Consider the following 20,321-nt stretch of genomic DNA (forward strand, 5'->3'; position numbering starts at 1 on the left):
TTGGATAAGCTCCGAGCCGGTGGATATATCTTGGGTGATTTCCTGACTGATAAGCTTGAACCAGTGAGCCCAGAGCTGTGTGTGTGTCACAATGTGTGTGTGTGCCTCGGTCAAACAGAGGCTCTGCTGTGTGGATTTTAGACACAAGATTGCTCTTTTCTTATTTATTTATTACTTTTTTTTTTTTACCTCCTATTCTTGTTTTTTTTTTTTTTTTTTGCACTGCAGCAGCATGGAGGATGGGATGCACATACTGTACCAAGAGGTTACTGCCTCCCCTTACTAGACTGGAATGATAATGAGAAAGCATGCAGGCGGAATATTCATAGGCTGTCACATTACAGCCATTCTTGAAGAGGAGAGGGGTTTGCAGCAAGACAGAGATATGTGAGAAAACTCCAGGTAGGAGTCGGAAATGTTTGCTTAGGGGCTTTGATTACTATTAGTTTTATTTTTGCCTGGAGGGGGAGAAAAAAAAAAAAAAAAACACATAAAAGTTTTATTCATTCAAATAAAGATGTCCAGTGTTGAAGCAGAGGGTGCACCTGTTGCAGAAGGCTTGAGAAAAACTTGAGAAAAAAATGCATAAAAATATTTAAAAATTTAAAATAGATATATATTAATTATTAAATTTGAATTAGAATATTTAGAAAAAACAAAGAAATAGAGTATAATTTCTAGATAAAAAAAAACGTTTAATTGATTATAAAGTTAATTGATTTAAAAACAATAAAAATCTCTATAAAAATTTTAAAGAATAAGTTAAAGCAATAATATTTTTTTTTTTTTTATGCATAAACCCTACAAGGATAATCATAATAAAAAAAACTTACCTTAAGATTCTCTATATTCAGAGTAGCCGACTGCTCCATTTTCCGTCCTTATTACATATTTCCACAAAGTTGTAACCAACGAGGATTTCAGTCCCTGAAGATAAAAGCTCCTTTCATTGTTTTTCGCCGCTGTTTTATTCGCAGCTGCATCTCATTAAAGGAGACAGGGTGCAGGTGAACAGTTCCAGGTGCTCACCTCCGATACTCACTTTCCATCCGTTCGCTTCTCTTCAAAAAGTCAGCCGCCAGTAAACGTGACGTAATCGTGCGCGGCGCTTCCGGTACAGGATTTCAAAATAAACACGTAAAGTCAGCCACGCTATGATTGATTAATTTACTTTATTGATCTCACAGTGGGGAAATTTACTCGTTACATCAGCTTAATTAGTCAAAGAAAGGAAGAAAAAGGTGACAGCTTTATACAGGGTGTTTACATGGGTATTTGTATAGATGGAGATTTATATTTTTATATATATATTGTTATTGCACAGGGGATTAAATAGTAATTGCAAATTATAAATTGCACAAGTTATTGTATTGTTGCATTGTAGAATCTGGTTGCAGCAGGAATGAATGACCTGCAGGCTCCTTTTTGCAAACAGGGTGTAAAAGTGTTTCACTGAAGGAGCTGCTCAGCTCCTCTATACTCTGTTGCAGGGGGCAGCAAGGTGTTGTCCATGATGGATGCTTGGACAGCCCCCTCCTCTCATCCTCTCGCTCTGCTGAGTCCAGAGGGCAGCCTAGAACAGAACTGCCTTTCTCACTTGTTTGTTCAGTCTCTTTTTGTCCTGCTCTGTGCTACCAGGGGCCCAGCAGACGACAGCGTAGAGGACAGAGGAGTAGCCATAACATTTTTTTGTATATATATATTTATTCAGAACATATGTCCAAATAAATCTACATCCAATGTACAATGGTGTTTTTCTTATTTTTGAAGCCTTAAATAAACAAAAACAAAAAACAAACCCACCCACTTTCTCCCTGTAGAAACACATGTACACTGTAGTAGTACTATATTCAGGGGCGGATTTAGGAAATTTGGGGCCCTAGGCAAAGACAGGCAGGGGGCCCCCTAAGAAGAAAACCCATAAAACAGACCCATTCTACAGATAGAGAAATGTTAATAGAATAGACATCCATTATTTGTTCTAGGTTTTGTCCCTCTCTTCTTGTCCCTTTTTCCTCTCAGCGTTCTGATGGCATTTTAGCCAAAGGATTTTTATCAAAAACATAATTAATGTGCACAAATAAGGATTAGTTGTATTAACTATACATGTAAACAGAGTTTTATGGGGCCCCCAGAAACTTGGGGCCCTAGGCAACTGCCTAGTATTGCCTAATGGTAAATCCCCCCCCGACTATATTAAGCATTAACCATGCTTTTGAAAGGTCAGAATTAAGAGAAAACAGCACAACAAAAATATTGGAATGATTGAAACACAGAGGAGACCTGGTGCCACAGAGTCATAGAAGGTTTTAAGCAGGGGCCTGCTCACTCCAAAGGACCTCAGCCTCCTCAGGATTACCAAACACTTCAGACAACACACACTTGTTTATACTAAAAGAAGCATGCTTGTAAATGCTTAATAAAGTGATTTTGTTTTCTGTTAACCATGGATATAATTTTGCTAAAATAGTTATTAAATTTAGTAAAATAATGAAGTTCAGGGAAAACCTTTCTTGATTTGATTTTTCATCAACTTTATACTCTGTTATTTATTTGTTGGAATAGTTGTACAGCAAACATCCATTCTGAATTGTGTATATAAAAAAATCTAGATACAATGAATTTAATTTATGCCACTCAATGTTAAAATGAATGTACGGCTAAATAATAGCCTACCAACATCTCCTTTCATATTAGATAGTTAAACCATGGGCTTTAGTATATATATATATATATATATATATATATATATATATATATATATATATATATATATATATATATATATATATAATATATATACACAACAACAAACATGTCTAAATAACTGCCCTTGTCCCTTGTTTTTTTTTTTTCTTACATTATTGCACAGTTCTGTGTATCTCTGTAAGATTTTGTAATGTGTGTTTTGCTTAATAAAAGCAAAGCAAAAGACATGTTTTCTAAGGATTAAACGTTTTTCACTGACCTTCATCATGGAACAATTGTATTTTATTTTGAAGGTAATTACTTGGGTAATATCCGGGATACATTTGTGAAATACATTTGCTTCATCCTAAGAATTCTGGTGCCTCACAGTTTGCTCAAAAAAGGTTTAAAATGTTTTTTTTTTTATGAGGAAATTGGAATTAATTTGCAATTAACATTAAAAAAGACCTGACCAAAATAATATAAATTTATTTTTTGACTTATTAATGAGATATATTTCACATAATTGACAGCCTTACAATTTCCCATTCTTTGGGAAATATCGCGCCCTGCAGGAGGATCAGTCAGTTTGGACTGCAGAACCAAAAAAATAAAAATAAAAAATTAAAACCTTTGGCTTGAACGTTTTTCAGAAGTGTGTAATTTTAAAAGGAAATTTACTGGAACAAAACAAAGAAACAAAAAAATCAAATTTTAACACAGCCTTTCAGATTCGCCAAAAAGAGGATAGTAGTTTTTATTTTTGCCAAACTCTAATTAAGGTCATTAAAGCATGTATTTGCACATGACTTCCAGTGAATGCAAAGTCCTGCTGGAAAGTGAAATCAGCATCTAAAGCTGGTCTGCAGGAGAAATGATGAAGTGCTTTACAACCTGAATATGCCATGGCTCACTGATTTAGACTGAATCTAAGAGGAAACTCACAGGACAAATTATTTTATTGACCTTTTTTAAATGAAAATTGCATTAATGTAGATCATGTTAAGTATTTTAAGGGAAAATTTGCTAATTCATTTTTCAGGAATCCATTTAGTTTTAACCCAAACAAAAAAAAAAAAACATATAGGATTACTTTACTCCATTTCACAATGTACCTTTTAAATATGCTCCAAATGACAATTAGACCTTTTACCAGGAGGGCAGAGTGGAGACAGTGTATTTTCATGGCGGTGCAGAAAAGCAGGAAACAAGAAAAAGGTCAATTGAATATACTAAGAGAGCCACAGAACCAAGGAGCTACTTGTGTCTCTTCACTGAATGAAGTGAAATTTCCACAGGTTAGTTTCATTCAATTTGTATTTGTTCCAATTTAACAAAAATAAATAAATTAAATTAAAAAATCACTCTACTTTTCCTAAAATACAATTTAAAAGCTTACAATAGGAATAAAAGTAAATAAAGATCTACTAAAAGTTGAAATAAAGCTATTCTTTGGAATATTAGGTCAATGAAAGATCATATGATAATGATAATATTAAAAAACATTATCACTTTAAATATAACTCAAATAAAACTGATCAATTCAGCTGTATGAAATGTGACTGTTTACTTATAATTTGGTTTAATTTAACATTTAGCAGAGGGAAACTGTGATCCTATATCAGTAGAACTGAAGCTATCGCCTTAATTTTAAAATCACAATAAAAAATAACTTTAAAGGGAAAAAATAAATAAAATGGGCCAAAGAGAGCAATCAATTACTATTTCTGTTCCAGCGCATATCATCTTCGTAATTTTATTTTAATATTATGTCTTTAGTAAAGGGGTCATAACAGGGAACAGAATCAGTTCTGCAGGGGCACCACTCCCTTTAGGGCCCTGTCTAGAACCGCCCATGTGTACTACCATTCTATTTTTATCATCATTGTTTAGTTTCCTGTTAACCTCTCAAATGAAATAATATTTCAATATCAGAACGACATAAAAAAAAAAGTTAGTATTTTGTTGCAGTGACCTTATCCAGACGGCAGAGGGCAGCATCATCCTAAATAACCACAATCATCCTGTGTTCGATTTTTTTTTTTAAAGGATTAATAATCAAATGTCGAGAAAATAATTCTGCAGCGCTAAGATGACAGACCCGAAGCAAATGATGGCACCAAAGAGGTATTCTATCTGGATTATATGATCTTCCAGTGCCTGCTTATTTAGATAAACCTATTTGATGACAGATGTTGGCCTACTCTCTGGTATTTACATTATATTTCTAAGAAAGAAACAGGAATTAAAATGTAATTATTAATATTTTTTTAATCAATTATATAACACCCTCTTAAACTGTTAGTTATTTCCTATGCATTGCAGGTTCATTTTCTCTTTTTCCTTGTATAATCTGCCTGTTTCAGTGCTAAAATTGCAGCTGGAGCTGTTGTGTGTGTTGAAAGTGAAGTCAGAGGAGATGTCACAATCGGTGAGCCTTTTCCTTTAATTCCTATGATTTATATTTGCTTCATCCATGCAGCAAATATATGCTTTGCTCCCTAAGGTGCTAGAACAGTCGTCCATCCAAAAGCTCGGATCATAGCTGAAGCAGGGCCTATAATTATTGGAGATGGTAATCTGATAGAAGAACAGGCTCTTATTATCAATAGGTAGGTAGAAACATCTGCATCTATTTCAAATCTTACTTATTGATCATTTTGGTTTTAACCTTCTGCTTGTGTCTGCAGTTATCCAGAGAATATAATGCCAGACTCAGAGGGAGTTGAGCCTAAAACAATGACCATTGGGACCAATAATGTGTTTGAAGTGGGGTGCGGTATCCTTTACAGTTCCTGCTCATTTGATCATGTATGCAGGGGTGGAGCTTGATGGGGGGCCAGGGGTAGCCATGGCCACCCTTAGCCAATCATTGGCCACCCCTAACATTTTCTTCCCTGTAATACTCTCAGGTGGAATATTCAAAACATTAAAATTTTTCATATATTAACAATTACTTGACAACAAAAACTCTGTGGTTTAATATGCACATCAATATACTAACATTAAAGATGATTAGTGCAGAATTAATTATCTTTTCAGAACTAGATTTTGTGTTATATGGGGTATAGAGAAAACGCAAGTCATCTAGGAGTGTTTAGTTAAATCATACCTAACTATTTCAATAAAAACATATGAAATAATCAATTTATTAATTGATTGACTTTATTGATCTCACAGTGGAGCTATTTGCTTTATGTAGATATTAGGACTTGTAAATAATCATTTTATAGAGAGTAATTATTATTAAAAGTAGGTGTTCGCCCCAGAGCTCATATCTGAAAGAATTTTATCAACTATACCATTTATCCAGGAAGTATGGATGGACGGATTAAATACTGTATATGCGTCTATTTGTTAGTAAAGAGGTTAGGAAAGTATAGTTTGTCTTTATTTAGAAAATATGGATGTTTTGCTTGTTCATTTTCCTGACCCTGAGGTTCTGGTGTCTATTCGCTTTCGGCCACCCCTCATTTTACATTGGTTATTGCCTGGCCACCCTTATGAAAAATGTTCTGGCTACGCCTCTGCATGTATGAATTCATCACGCTTGTTTTAGGGAGGCCATGGATTCTGCAGTAATAGAAACAGCCTCTTCTGTTGACGCTATTCTATCTGCTGTCCACCAGGGGTCTCTATAGAGCTGATCTGTTTAGGTATCATGGTTCAAATCCTTTATTCTATCTCAGTATCCCAAGCTTTGAAAATCGGAGATAACAACGTGATTGAGTCAAAGGGTGAGTATTTTATTTATACTTTTTTTTTGTTGATAAAAAAAAGAAAAAGAAACAAGTTTAGACCTGGCACAGCTTCTATAAACAAACCATAGATAACTCTCATATGAGGTTTAATATCCCTTGAAATTTCAGCTTGTTTATTGTCAAACTGCAACCACCAATGACGATGCGATTTAAGAGACAGCCCAACACAAATAAGTACAACCTTAATTTTTAATTATTTTATTTTATTTTTACAAATTTAAATCTGGAAGGCATTTATATTGAACACTAAACAAATGCAGCATATAAAACCACCGTATACCAGATCTTCATATAAACCTTAAAATTACAGAATCCCTAATTGTCATGGCAAAATAAGGCCCTATGAAGACCCATGTGTTGTTTGGTGAAAGGCTTTCTTGCCCTGCAAGATGAACATTTGATTTATTCCTCCTATAAAAAAGAAAAAACAAAACTCATTTATATTAATGGTATTATAAATGGACAGAAATACAGTGTAGGTTTAGCTTATATGTTAGATTAAACGAATAAAAGCTAATTCTTTGTTTTGATAGTTATTTCCCCTCCTCTCTACTTGAATGTAAATTTACAAAGATATTTTTCAACACTTACTTCAGACTTCGGAAGCTTTTTCGCCTGTTTTCTGTCCAGTGCTTCTACATGACAGCATATTTTGCTGTCAAGAACAAAAAGTGTGTCCAGCAGAGTGATTGGTTGGTAGAAAATTAGCAAAAACTTGATCATGGATTCCAGAAGATTCAATCATCAACTGTATGCTGAAGGTTTTAAATAACGGCTCTTTGGAAATCACCTGGATGATGATGAAATAGGGATTTGAAAACAAAAAAGCTACATGATCTTGAAACAAATCTATGGATCCTTCAGATAAAAGACTGCAATGGAGAAGATTTTCAAGCAATCCTTAAGATTTTTTACCTCTTACACATTTTATTTATCCATTGCAACACATTTTACACCTGATTTGATATTATCAAACTGATAATAAATTAAAATTAGTCATTTTCTTCATTCCTATTTTTTAAAGTTTATTTTTTCTCCTTTTTTAACAATTTCACCCCAGCTGATGTCGGGAGAAATGTGATCCTGACTAGCGGCTGCATCATCGGTGCATGCTGCCAGGTGAACACATGTGAAGTGGTCCCGGAGAACACGGTTGTTTACGGCTCCAACTGCATCAGACGCGTGCAGAGCGAAAAGCCGCAGGTCGGAACCTCAGCAGTTCAGGCAGACTAAACTCTTGTCCTCTTGTGTTTATGACCTGAAATAAATCTTTATTTCATTTCACAGCCACAAACCCTGCAGCTTGACTTCCTCATGAAGATCCTTCCTAACTACCACCACCTGAAGAAGACTGTGAAAGCAAGCGGCACGCCTTTAAGAAACTAACCAGAGAACGCTGGCAAATAATTCCTCTCTTTAAGAGAAATTAGATATGCAAACACAAAGAGTCTAAAATGTCCCAATTTATGGTATTTTTCCCACCACAGCACCCCTCTGCTATTTTCTTAGGTTTATCTTCTGTTTCTGTGTGTAACAATGTTGCACCTGAAGTTTAAAAAGTTAATGTGCAAAAAAAGACATAAATAAAACTATATATCACAATAAATATTCAATCTAAGATCACAGATTTTATATTGTCTCTTTTATCACCACAAGATGGCACTGTTGAGCAAAAGATTCTGTACATTTTAGGAGCTTTCATCTACTGCTTCAAATCAAACCTAATATGTGGTTATTTTTAATGCTACTAAATATAGAATTAGTATGGGGGTATTTTTAGAGCAAAAGAAGATTCATATCTGAAGTTCTGATCTAAATATAGTTTCTGCAGTTGACATGAATAGCAGCTGTATCTTTTATCACCAGCAATTACAGTGTAACACTGATGCACCCCTTTTCCTGGATTCGATGGCAATTTGTTCCCCTTCAAATTGGCTCTGCGAATGCAGCTGGGAATTCTTACTTTATTTTTTTATTTAATTGACATGGGTGTGGTTGCGCCTTGCATTTCTGTGTTATTCTCCCTGGGGTGGTGCACCCATCTGCGCCCCACACTTGCAGATTTGGATGAGGATGGGTGCTTGAGAAGAAGCAGCGTATCACTGTCTGCAACACCTGGTAGAAAAGGTTCAGATGTTACTGTTTTCCAGGAGGTGCAAAAGAAGTTCAGGGGCTCCAGAAAAAAATAAAAAACAAAAGAAGAGTTTTTAAGGGGCTTCATGTTGTGCTCAGTGAACAGAGCCCTCCACAGTACAGCAGTCCTCCCTGTTGGAGGCCCACAGCTGGTGTCACTCTCTGCCAATACTCATTTGGACATGTCATGGTGGAGTCCCACAAGGAGTCCACACCAACCAGGGGCTAATTATTTTCTGCAGGGGGAGTGCAGCCGGGGCCACATCTAGGCTCCTCATTGTTTTAATTTGGAAAGGAGAGCAGCTTGCCTGTGACAAGAAAGATGGATGCTGCACACAGTTGCACGGATGTGCAGAGTGATAAAGCCCTCATGGGGCGCTTGTGTGGCCTTTTAATCTGTACCCGCAAAATGGCTGTGATGATGATACCAACCCAAGGCAGGAATCTAAAAGGAAGTTCAGATGTTGCTCTAAATTTGGTCGTTGCTATTTATGCTGTGGCTCTCTACTGTACTGTGTTCAAACTTAATTAGCCAGTTACTCTGATACATCTCAGGGCGTGTTTGCTTTTCTTTCCATGACCTTATCCCCCGCTCACATTTTAGTCATACTATTATCCAGCAGTCATTGATCAACTCAATAATGTGCTGTTCAAAATCTGACATATAGTGTTTCATAAAAGCACTCAAACCTCTCGATTTCTTTTTTTTTAATAGTTGCACCATACTTCTACAAGCTTTTATGTATTTTATGTAGTTTAAATGAAAGAGCATCACAAAGTCATGCATAATGGCGAAAAAGGATGGAATAAAAGAGATTTAAAGAATGAAATATATATTTTCATTCATGACCTAAAGTTTTATACAGACTAGGACCATCTTTTGCAACTACTGCTGACTTTCTATCAGGGTATTTCATGACTACAGACTAAAACTTGAACCTTTTTCATCCATACAGCCATACACACATGTCCATACAGTGTTGCGACGGAGAGTTTTCTTTTCTCTGGACCGGAGGTCTTTAACAGGGGGTCCGCGACCCTTAGATTGTACACGGAGGTACTGAATGGGGTTCGCAAAAGTTTTGGTTGATTAGACTTTTTTTCTTTTTTTTATATTCCCCCCTACAACTTTTTCCACTAATTGAAATGTCTTTAAATGCACATTAACACGAATTCAACGCACAACAGATAAATGGAGGCAGAAGATGTCTTTCAGTCATCAATGCACACATTCAGCAACACACAGCTTTCAAGCTGGGCACCGTTTCATTCACAACACCTGTCCCATCAACCAGGAATCAGAAATACTTTAATAATCCCAGGGAGAAATTACTTTCCTTACATTACTCCATCTGTAATACAGTGACTATAGGACCAGTTTGATATAACAAAATTTCATATGATATATATATTTAGGGGGTCCCCGCTCCATCTTGCCATCAGTTTGGGCGTCCTTGGCCTGAAAAATGTTGAAGACCCCTGGTATAGACCACGACAGGACAACTTTTCCCATTCTTTCTAAAATCGAAAAAGCACAGATAGGTTAAACTGAACTTTTTTTTTATTTATTTACACCATTTATGTTGGTTAATAATATACAATCCAAGTAAATTACACTGAAGTTTTTTATTTTATTATCGCAAAATATGAAAAACTGCTTCTGGCAGTGATTAGTTAATATTTTCTTTTAATTGTTATTAAAATTATTAACCATAAATAAAGATCTCCTTTATTTTTGTTGCACCATGATGGTATTTTGAGCATCTCACTCACCTATACAGCTCATCCTGTTCACAGGCCACCAGTTGCTTTGGGAGGATAAAGGCTTTCTGACAGCTGACCTTTACATCCAGGTCCACTCCACCTTTTAAAACTGAAATGTGACCTATAGGCCACAGTGATTCCCATTGCAGTCCCACAGAAATAATTAATCACCTGACAACAGGGACCCAGAAACCACTGGAAGTTATGCCATTTTAGTCGGATCGGCTCTACAAAAAATGGTTTACCTGAACCTATATGATCACTTCGCTGCTTAAAGCTCTACATTTACTCAGTAGGGGGTAAATTCTCATTTTATCCTGCAGTTCCACTTTGGGCTTTAACTTTACAAATCTACTGTTTGATCAGTTTGATCCAAGCATAGCTACTCACAGTCATGTTAATTCAAAGGTTGTGAAAATATGTGCAAAATGTACGAAATAATTCACCTAACATTCTACTACACTTTGTGATTGGTGCTAATTAGGTCATTTTAGCTTATTATGGTAATTTCACACTGATAATGAAGGTACATGTCAAATTTTCACCTAATTATCAAGTGAATGGAGGAGTTAAGAAGGGGACATACCTCTGAATTAGTCACTGAATTATTGATAACACATTTTTCATATTTGACATGATACATACTAAAGAAAACCATAATTTCCCAACTATATTAATAAAAAGTAAATTTGGAAATAAGTAATTTATAGGTGATATGTGATTATAAACAATATATAATCAAGAATCTACGATTAAGCAACAGGACTGATCTTTATATTTTTTGTTTGCTATAAGTTTCAACATGAGGCAACAATTTTTTCAGCATTTATGTTTTTTATGGGTATATTAAAGTCATATCTGCATGGCACAAAATCATTTTAATATTATAGAAAAATAGTAAATAACATTGACACAGAAATAAAGTTATACCAAATGATAAGTAATAGTTTAATCAAAATAAAGACACAAAATCCCTTTTTTAAATTTAATTAAGCTTGAACAGACATTAAGCTATTTTCCTTTAGTTGCATTTTAAAAAATTGTAACTAAGAAAGATCTTTTTTTTTTCTAAACTTCCAGTGATTCAGTAACTGAGACTATATATTTGCCGTCTTTTAACTTCTACCATAAAAGCCATTAAAGATTTGACTGGAAATTGATCTTGATTTTGTCAACAACAGTGAATCAAAAGTTACAGCAGTAACGGAGGAAAATAAAACGATAAAATATCACGAGGAAGATTTAGTATGCAGAAAGTAAAGACCCATAAAACTTGCCTAATTATGTTCCTACACAAAACCTTGGAAAACAAACACGCTCTTTTAAATGCAAATTTATTTAGTGAGCATTAAAGGTGCTCAAAGAGGAAAAAAGACTCCAGGGAGCTGGTTTTACTTTAACCTTTTATGGGTTTCACCGTGCAAGACTGCAGAACATATAACCATACATATCCTCTATTTGACCCGTGCTTAGTCGTTTTAAGACCACTCACAGGCAGTCAAAAAGAAGGTTATATTGCTTTGCCTAGGAATGTGTCAACGTTTGGGAATTTAAGCCTCGGAGACATGCCTAGCAATGCCTTTAGCCACCACTTAACCCTGACTGTTCATTGGACCATAAAAGCGTAATGTACAATCTAATGTTAGCTTAACCGTCGCCTCTTGTTTGAGTTTCAGAACAACGAAACCACTGTGGTGCTACGTGAGTAAATGGATATGCACTGTGGTTCTATATGAAGGTGGACCTTAAAAACTGTTAAATTCAAGCTGGCTTAATCATTTCTAAAAAAAAATTATATTATTATAATTTTTTCATGATGAAGTATACACTTTAAACCTTGATTTATTGTTTGATCCTCTTTAAGCTTTAAAGTTGCATCCATAATTCTGTCAAGGATTTCCCAATAAGGAAGACCAAAGTTTCTGCTTGGTGATTTATTCCCAAGGCGGGATTTCCTGGAAGAAATCTTAAACTAATTCTGGCAGGAGTGAAAATGTGCATGGCCTTATGAAAGCTGTTCTCTGATAGGAACTGTATAACAGAAAAATATATCAGTGACTTTAAGTCTTCTAGTTTTGCTGCAGTGCTTTTTTATCAAACCCGCATTTTAAGCTACACCAGTTGCTTGGCCTGAGGATTTGAAATCGCTTTGATCCACCCTGAGATATTGTAATTTATTACAAGCAGTAAAAATTAGCACAAATGTACAGATCCCCCAAAGAATGAATATAAATAACTTCACCGGGAGCTTGGAAATATATATTTTAGTCAGGTACAACCTTGCTCATGAAATTTGGCTCTCTTCATCTTCTTCTATTGCCATCTTCAGAGGTCAAGATGTGAATGGGAGTGCAGCACTGACTCTTGACAGGTTGCCCTGCATACACTCCCACCTATGGACAGTTTTACTGAACCAATTAACCTAACATGCATTTGTTTGAACTGTGCTGAAAATGCAGTGTCAACACCAAGAAACATAAAACCTACTCCAATCATTAAAAGAGGACCTGGTGAAGATTCAAACCACTAATGATCTCACTAAATGTCATAAGTCTTAACAGCTACCCCATCGTACAAACATTTCATTCTAGTATAGATCAGATTAGAAGGAAAAGGAAAGTAAAAACAATGGGAAAACAATCTACATGTTTTTATGGTACGTTTACTGAATATATTGGATAGTTTGAAATACCCAGGCTCAGCCCTTGCCTGGTAAGCATTAGCCTTGTTGAAAACTTGATTTATGGAGAAAAGTGTAACCAGTTTGCTGCGAGGACCCAAACCTGGTCATCAAAGTCCACCAGTAATTAGCAATATTTCACCTTTCAGAATTAGCTGGCTTTTTTTTTCTTGGTTAAAAAAGAAGCCAATTAGTAAAGCTAGTTTCATTACATGTTGCAGCGATCAGGGCTGTGCCTGGGTTTGAATCCCCACTGGGGGACGAGAAAAATAATATAAGCTGCCAGTGTGGGTCCTTAGGCAAGACCCTTTGCGCTACTGCATATCGGCGGATGGATAGCTCAAGTAGTAGGCCCAGGTTCGAGAAGAGATGTATACCGGTATGTGGGTTCTTAGGCAAGACCATTCACGGTAATGCCTACCTCACACAACGATGAGAGACAATATAATGAATGACATGCCATCTCAGACGTCGCCCGGCCAAACAAGGTCTGCGTCAGGTGATGGGGAACTAGAGCACCTTGATGTCAAATGGACTGCTGGAACAATACGAAGAAAATGGACGAGATGTGAGAACAGTTACTACCTAAATAACCCTGACCAGAGAGGCTATATGCAAATGATAAAGGAAAAATCGAGACTTCGATACCCACAGTCAACAATCACACCTAAACAACTAGTAACTCAATAGGCATCAGTGGTACCCGTGGTCATTGGGGCACTCGGGGCAGTGGCCCCCAAACTGGAGGATTGGTTACAGCAGATCCCTGGAAATACATCAGACATCCTGGTCCAGAAGAGTTTTTTATATATATATATATATATATATATATATATATATACGAAGAATATAAATACCATGCTGATAAAAATCCAGTCCACGTTTTCAACACAACTTTAGTGCTAACACTTAGTGTTAACCTAGCATTTGGCAAATTATTCCGTTTAAGGCTAGTTGGAAAAAAAGAGATTTTGGAAGCATACATAGCCTAATTAATATAGTCTATTAAGCTAAAGCAATATGCGTGGCATGGTTGTTACATGTCAGGTATGCCGGTCATTGACCTTGACCAAGGCACCTTACAGTAGAACTGCAGGACAGGACCTGACTGGCATGGCTATCACTGCCCCTACATAGTTAGGGACAAATGCAGAGGACTAATTTCCCACTGGGATCAGCTTTACCATCATGTTAGGCCTCCTCTTTGATTTTATGTATTTTGCTCAGGCTACTCGTAAGCCCACAAACCAGCAAATGTTGAAAGGGCAATATTATTGCCATTACTGTTAAGATATAGTAGAAGTTTTACACATTCACTAATAAATGTCACAGGGGATAGTATGGGGGGGATGGTCATTTAAGAAGGGGGATGATTTTAAGGATTTTTTTAAAGAAGGGCGATGGCATCCCCCTTCATCCCCCCTCAACTCGAGTACTGTTTAAGGTTTGATTCTTTATACTTTTAGATAAAAATACTTTTAGATATAAAAAAGGGATGAGCAATGTGAACATTTTTAAGCCTTGGCATTGTAGACAAGAAGCAATTTCTTTCTTTGTATTGGTTTCAGACTGTGATACAGCCTAAGATGTGGAGTCCCTAGTGCAGGGGTGTCAAACCGGTTCCAGAAAGGGCCGTGTGGCTGCAGGTTTTCTATCCTACCAAGCAATAGCACACCAGATTCCAGTCATCTCATCAAGTGAGTCCAATCTGAACATGATGACTTGATGAGATGACTGGAGTCTGGTGTGCTATTGCTTGGTTGGAAAGAAAACCTGCAGCCACATGGCCCTTTCTGGAACCAGTTTGACATCCCTGCCCTAGTGTCTTTGTGACCTTTTACATCCTTTTAAAAGTTTTATCTTTTTAGAAGGTACATCGTTGCTTTCCAAAAAACTCTAAAATTTAGCACAGTGAGCCATTAGCAGCTTCACATGGGAGGCTGGGTTCTGCATTCTCAAGACATTTTCCTCCCTTCTTATTTTTTTTTTCTTTTGTTCCTGTCATAATATAACTGCAGACAGGACAGCTTTTATTTTCCCTTTATTCTATCTACACTGCAGATTTGCCTGTCTAAAAAGCTTACAGGGATTGTCAGAAACCCTTTTCTTCCAAGATCTGGACACTATGGACGATGTGAACATGAATGTTAAAGAAAGGCTGATTTATAGATTTTTTTTTGTTAGTTTTGTTGCTGAGGTTAAAATGAGGTGAAGTGAAGACATTAAAGGAGCCTTGGAAAGCGAGCCCTGAGTTGACGGTGCAGTCTTGTTCAATTTAAAAAGAATTATTGTGGAAGAAGACATTTCTTTTCATCTACAGCTATATGTAAAATAAACTGGGTCTAAGGACAGACATAGATTTTTTTAACTATTGCTTATAATTAGTCAATTATTGTTATTAGTAATTTTTTTTTTGGAGATTTAATTGGAGATTTTGCTGTGAAAAGGCCCTCTGAAATACAGCCAACTGAGACAAGGAATAAAACCTCCCAAGGCTAATTAGAGCAGGTCAATCTGACCACAAATTGCTCATTAGTGATCTTAGAGGAAGATCAAAGGGCACTAAAGCAAGAAGAGAAGAACGTTGAATATCAGTAAATCACAGAAATGGAATCGCCTGGCTTAAAAAAAACAAGAAGAAACACTTACCACACATTTCTTCTAAAGGTTAAAGATTGCTTCTTTCCCGAATACTGAGTTGCTGTCATGTTCTCAGCCAGACCTGCCTGCTTTTACAGTTGCCTTCTGAACGAACCCTCCATGATACTTTGCTTCATGATCATAAATGCTCATGTTATTTCTTGTACAGAACAGCAATGAGCCATTTGGACATGTAAAGAAAAATGAGACCAGATATTTGAGTCATCTGACTGCCAACTGAGTGAACTTCAAGAACCACAGGGATCCAACCTCAGGGATCCGGCACAGGTCAATACATTGGCAATGTGTCATGATAGATTCTTGTTTCTGTGCTTACATCATGCTGGTCTTTTAACTGCGAGTCAGTGATTCATATCACAGTATTGAAGAATGTGATGCTATGTCTTAATCTTTCATCTTTTTTTATCCTTGTTGAATCATTTATTTAAAGTTGGGTAAAAAATATGAAAGTAGCTGAACTCGAGAGACACTACTATACAATACATGTAAAACAAAAAAAGCATTTTGGTGAGCAGAGCCTGACAGAAGAACTTGATCTGATTTTTTTTTGTATTTCCCACATAAACATGTAGTTTGATAAAAGTCAGTTTCTTAATTCAAACTTAAATCGCATTATACCTCAAACAAGAGGCAAACAAAACGAATTACAAAGAAACTTCTTGGATTGATATAATTAATCAAATCATTGCAGCTTTCCATTTGTTTTGATAGTGGTTAAGAGTTCCAGACCAGAATAAAATATTAAAAATATCAGGATTAAAAATCAACCTCCTAAGTCAGGATCCTAAATCCTAAATTTCCACTACAATGTTGCTGCAGCAAAACTAATACATTGCTTTTCCATTAAACTATCAATGAGCAGTTAGACAACCTGCATCTCATTACATTGGTTGTGCATAAAGTACCAACCAGTCTGCATTAGATAAAGTGTTTCACATACCTACAGTATCATGCTTTTTCTTGATAATAGGAAACAGGTCAATAAGAAATATGAGTTATAAAAGCAGTTTGTAAAATACATTTTCTTTTTTTGAGCTTCTGTAAAACAATTACATGACTAAATGTTCTGAATGCTGAGGAATGTGGAATTCTGCATTGCTAGAAACATAGATTGAAACCTTTTTATATTTTAAGAAAACATTTCTACACTACTCCCTTCTACTATTTAATTGCCTCTCAGACGTTAGCATTTAAAATCTAATTACGGTACTTTTAAATTTCATTAGTGTAAAAAATGACCTTATCCAGAAAAAAAAATACATGTATGAACAACTTCTTTGTGTAAGGACTCAGAACAGAGACCCAGTATTCAGGACAGACAGACAGACAGTGGGATAACTTCAAAACACGTTTATTAAAACACTGATGATCAGTGGATCTGCAGCAGTAGAGGATAGGGTGTGGCAGGTAACACTGAAGGGAGAAAACACAGGTTAGTAACCACCAAAGCCTGACAGGAGGAAGATCTTAACGCAAGAGTTACTAGCCTGGTTATATAGTTCACTCCATGCCCAGAGAACGAGGTTGGTTCCAACCGGTCGGCTGCCAACAAGATGCGGCGAACGCCGCTCAGAGAGTCCTAGACATTGAAGACCCGAAGACTGAAGAACAGGGAGGAAATCAGAAGCAAGCAGACGAAGGAGAAAGGATAATCCAGAGGCCAAAGTCAAAAGGCAGATTCAGGTTCAGTCCACAATAGAATCTAACAGAATCCAAAGACAGGTCAGGCAAACAGATCAGAACAGGTACAGGCAAGGTCAAAGGTCCGAATACAGAACACTTTTAGTAATGCTGGAAAACTCTTTAAACCAAAGGCTTAAGAACAATCTGGCGCTGATGGCTGGGACCCAACAGTTGAAATGGGAGCAGAAACAGGTGGATATGATGAGCAGTGATGAGAAAACTGGGCAGAATTGGACAGGTGAATGAAATAAGCAATCAAGCCAAGATCATGACAGTTTATGGTTATTTAAGATTTTTTTGTCCATAAACTTGCTGTGAAAACTTTGCCTACAGCCATAAGAAAAAAAATGCAAATCCCATTACAAACTATTTAGCTGAAAAGGTTGATAAATGCATATTTAACATGCATTTCACCAATAGTTGCTGACATTAAGGGATATTAACAAATAATAAAAAAACTCTGATGGTTTGGGAATTATTTTCTGCAGTAGGATGTGGACCTGGCCAGCTCCCCAATATAAAATCCACCCGCGTAAAATAAAAAGTAAAACATTTTCGCTACCTTAAAATACATCTTTTACAATGTCACCTTGGGAGATTGCTAGAATATCTTCACCACAGTAGTAACTCATTGTCGCTGTTGGACAGAAAATTATTTTCATCTCCAACAACAACATTCGTTTTAGAAAAATGAAAAAGAAATCTCTTCTAAATGTAAATTTATACTGTTTGATCAATATCCCATGCTGGTTTTGGTTGCTGTAGCCTGTAGTGTTTTTAAATAAGCAATAAGAATAAAGTTTGTTCTAAGGACAAAAGCCAATGCAGCAGGGATGGTATCTGACCTCTTCTTCCACATGTATGCTCTATGCCCTATATGGGTTAGGCTAAACTGCAAACATCAGCAATGGTTTCATAGGTTTGGACTGCACAGAGCTCTGTGAGAAAACTTGAGAGATTGTCTTATGACCTTTTTTTCCTTGGTATTCTAAATACTTTGTGCTCAGTAATAATAATAATATTGATTGAACATCACTGATCTCACAATGGAGAAATTTACTTCTGCATTTTAACCCATCCTTTTTGGGAAGCTGTGGGCTGCCACTGTGTGGTGCCCCAGCAGCTGGGGGTTAAGGGTCTTGCTCAGGGACCAGGAGTGCAGGCTGTGGGGATCGAACCTGTAACCTTCTCAGAGCACAAGTGCACTGTTCTAACCACTAGTCAAACACTCTCCTCAATGTAATGTTCCCTAAGAAACTTTGAGGTCTTAAAAGAACTGTTGCATTTATACTGGGATGAAATTGCCCACAGATAAACTAATTACAAAAATGATAAGAGCAACAGTTTAATTTTTTTTATTTTATTAAAGTGTATATGAATGAATGAATGAATGAATGAATGAATGAATGAATGAATGAATGAATGAATTAATTAATTAATGGATGAAATGAATTGATGAAATTTATTTCTGACAATTAACAAATGCTAAAAATAATAATAAATAAATCAATTTCAGAAAATATTTGAAACAAACAGCCATGTACCACAAAAAATTGGTTGATTACAGGTTGAACATTGAAATAACTTCAATTAATTTGAACATAGACAGAAGCTAATAAACAAAATGTTCCACTTAATAAACATAACCAGTATTTTATAGCCTGATATCTTACATTGATTATTGATTCATTTGTGATGTTATTGATAATATTAATATATTTATTAATTGTTTGAAAGGAATCTGAATTCAAATGCTTTCCACACTTTTCAGATTTTTTGTAATCAAACAGAATAATGTTTTTCCTCCACTTCTTTCTTTTGGTTTAACACATAAACTGTTAAATGTTTAAAATTGTTGTTGTGACATGACAAAGGGTCAAAATACACAAACCAACAAAACCCTGAGAGAGCCTACAGAACTACAGCACTCACTTTAGAAGGTTTCCAGAAGATTTGATTTCATGAAAATTCAGTAGCATGAAATTAGGCTTGGTTATAAACTTCTGACAGTACTGAATATTTGAGAAAAAAAAAATTCATGCATGCATTTCCTTTGTTTCCCTATCATGTCTAAAATAAGAAAGCCGCCTGACTGATGCTGTGCTCTGCTCAGCCGCTGCAGATAACACACAGATATCCTCATGTAAGGCTGGACCACGTCAACGCTTGGTGACATGTTACCCAGGACACCCTGACCGCACTCTCTCCAAGCTGCTCCGCCCCTTTCTTCGTCTTTGTGTGTGATTGTGTGTGTTGTTGGGGGGTTGAGGAGGGGCCACCCATCTCTCCCCAAGCATCAGACCACACAACTCAGCTCTTAGACCTGTCAAACACAGCTGGGACATCTCTCCCCACCTACCCCACCTCTCCTCCCCCTTGCTGCTCCCCAGACTCCAGCAGGAAGCTTTGATACAGCGTTGGTGAACGGCAAACGGGGGGAGATTTCCATTTTTATCTGCTTCGAAGACTCCGGGAGCCTCCCTCCTTCCCATCATCCCCCAACTGACTCTCATCAGCATAAAAAGACTGAATGCCATGTCCTTCCTTCATTGTGTATGCTTCAGATGAGGCGTAATTGATATAGACATGATTAGGGTGGAGGAAAGAGGAAACATTTTAAGACTGCTTTCTCCTCTTCTCTTGCTGCTTTTGAGGTGCAAGTGCAGCACAAAACAAAACAAAACGACAAACCCCTGACTTTTTCTTTCTTTTTTTTTTTTTTTCCAGCGCCAGCTGTCACACAAAGCGAGAGTCTGTCCTGAGCAATAAATGTCACCTAAACGTATAGTCAAGAGCTACTGTCAGCTCCCGAACTTTAACTGGCAGAACACAGGGCGAGGCAGCTGCTCAAAATAAATGTTTTGATATTTGGGAGTGTTTTAGGGTGCCTTGTCACATGATGGCTGCTGTTAGAGGGTGTTTTGTTTGCACCTTTTGCTGTGTAGACAATA

The 20,321-nt window shown here is 36.5% G+C and overlaps 1 protein-coding gene across 1 annotated transcript; it reads left to right on the forward strand.

The window, feature by feature from the left end:
* The first annotated feature begins 294 nt into the window (after positions 1-294).
* LOC107086909 (dynactin subunit 6-like) lies at positions 295-8,044 on the forward strand. Its single transcript, XM_015378182.1, has 8 exons — positions 295-402; positions 4,660-4,815; positions 5,055-5,119; positions 5,195-5,300; positions 5,379-5,467; positions 6,378-6,425; positions 7,510-7,652; positions 7,737-8,044. The coding sequence occupies exons 2-8, from the start codon at positions 4,781-4,783 to the stop codon at positions 7,833-7,835; spliced, it is 585 nt and encodes a 194-aa protein (XP_015233668.1). The 5' UTR covers positions 295-402; positions 4,660-4,780; the 3' UTR covers positions 7,836-8,044.
* The last annotated feature ends 12,277 nt before the right edge of the window (positions 8,045-20,321 follow it).

This window comes from Cyprinodon variegatus, unplaced genomic scaffold, assembly GCF_000732505.1.
Source record: "Cyprinodon variegatus isolate N-32 unplaced genomic scaffold, C_variegatus-1.0 Scaffold166, whole genome shotgun sequence".
Taxonomy (NCBI): Eukaryota; Metazoa; Chordata; class Actinopteri; order Cyprinodontiformes; family Cyprinodontidae; genus Cyprinodon; species Cyprinodon variegatus.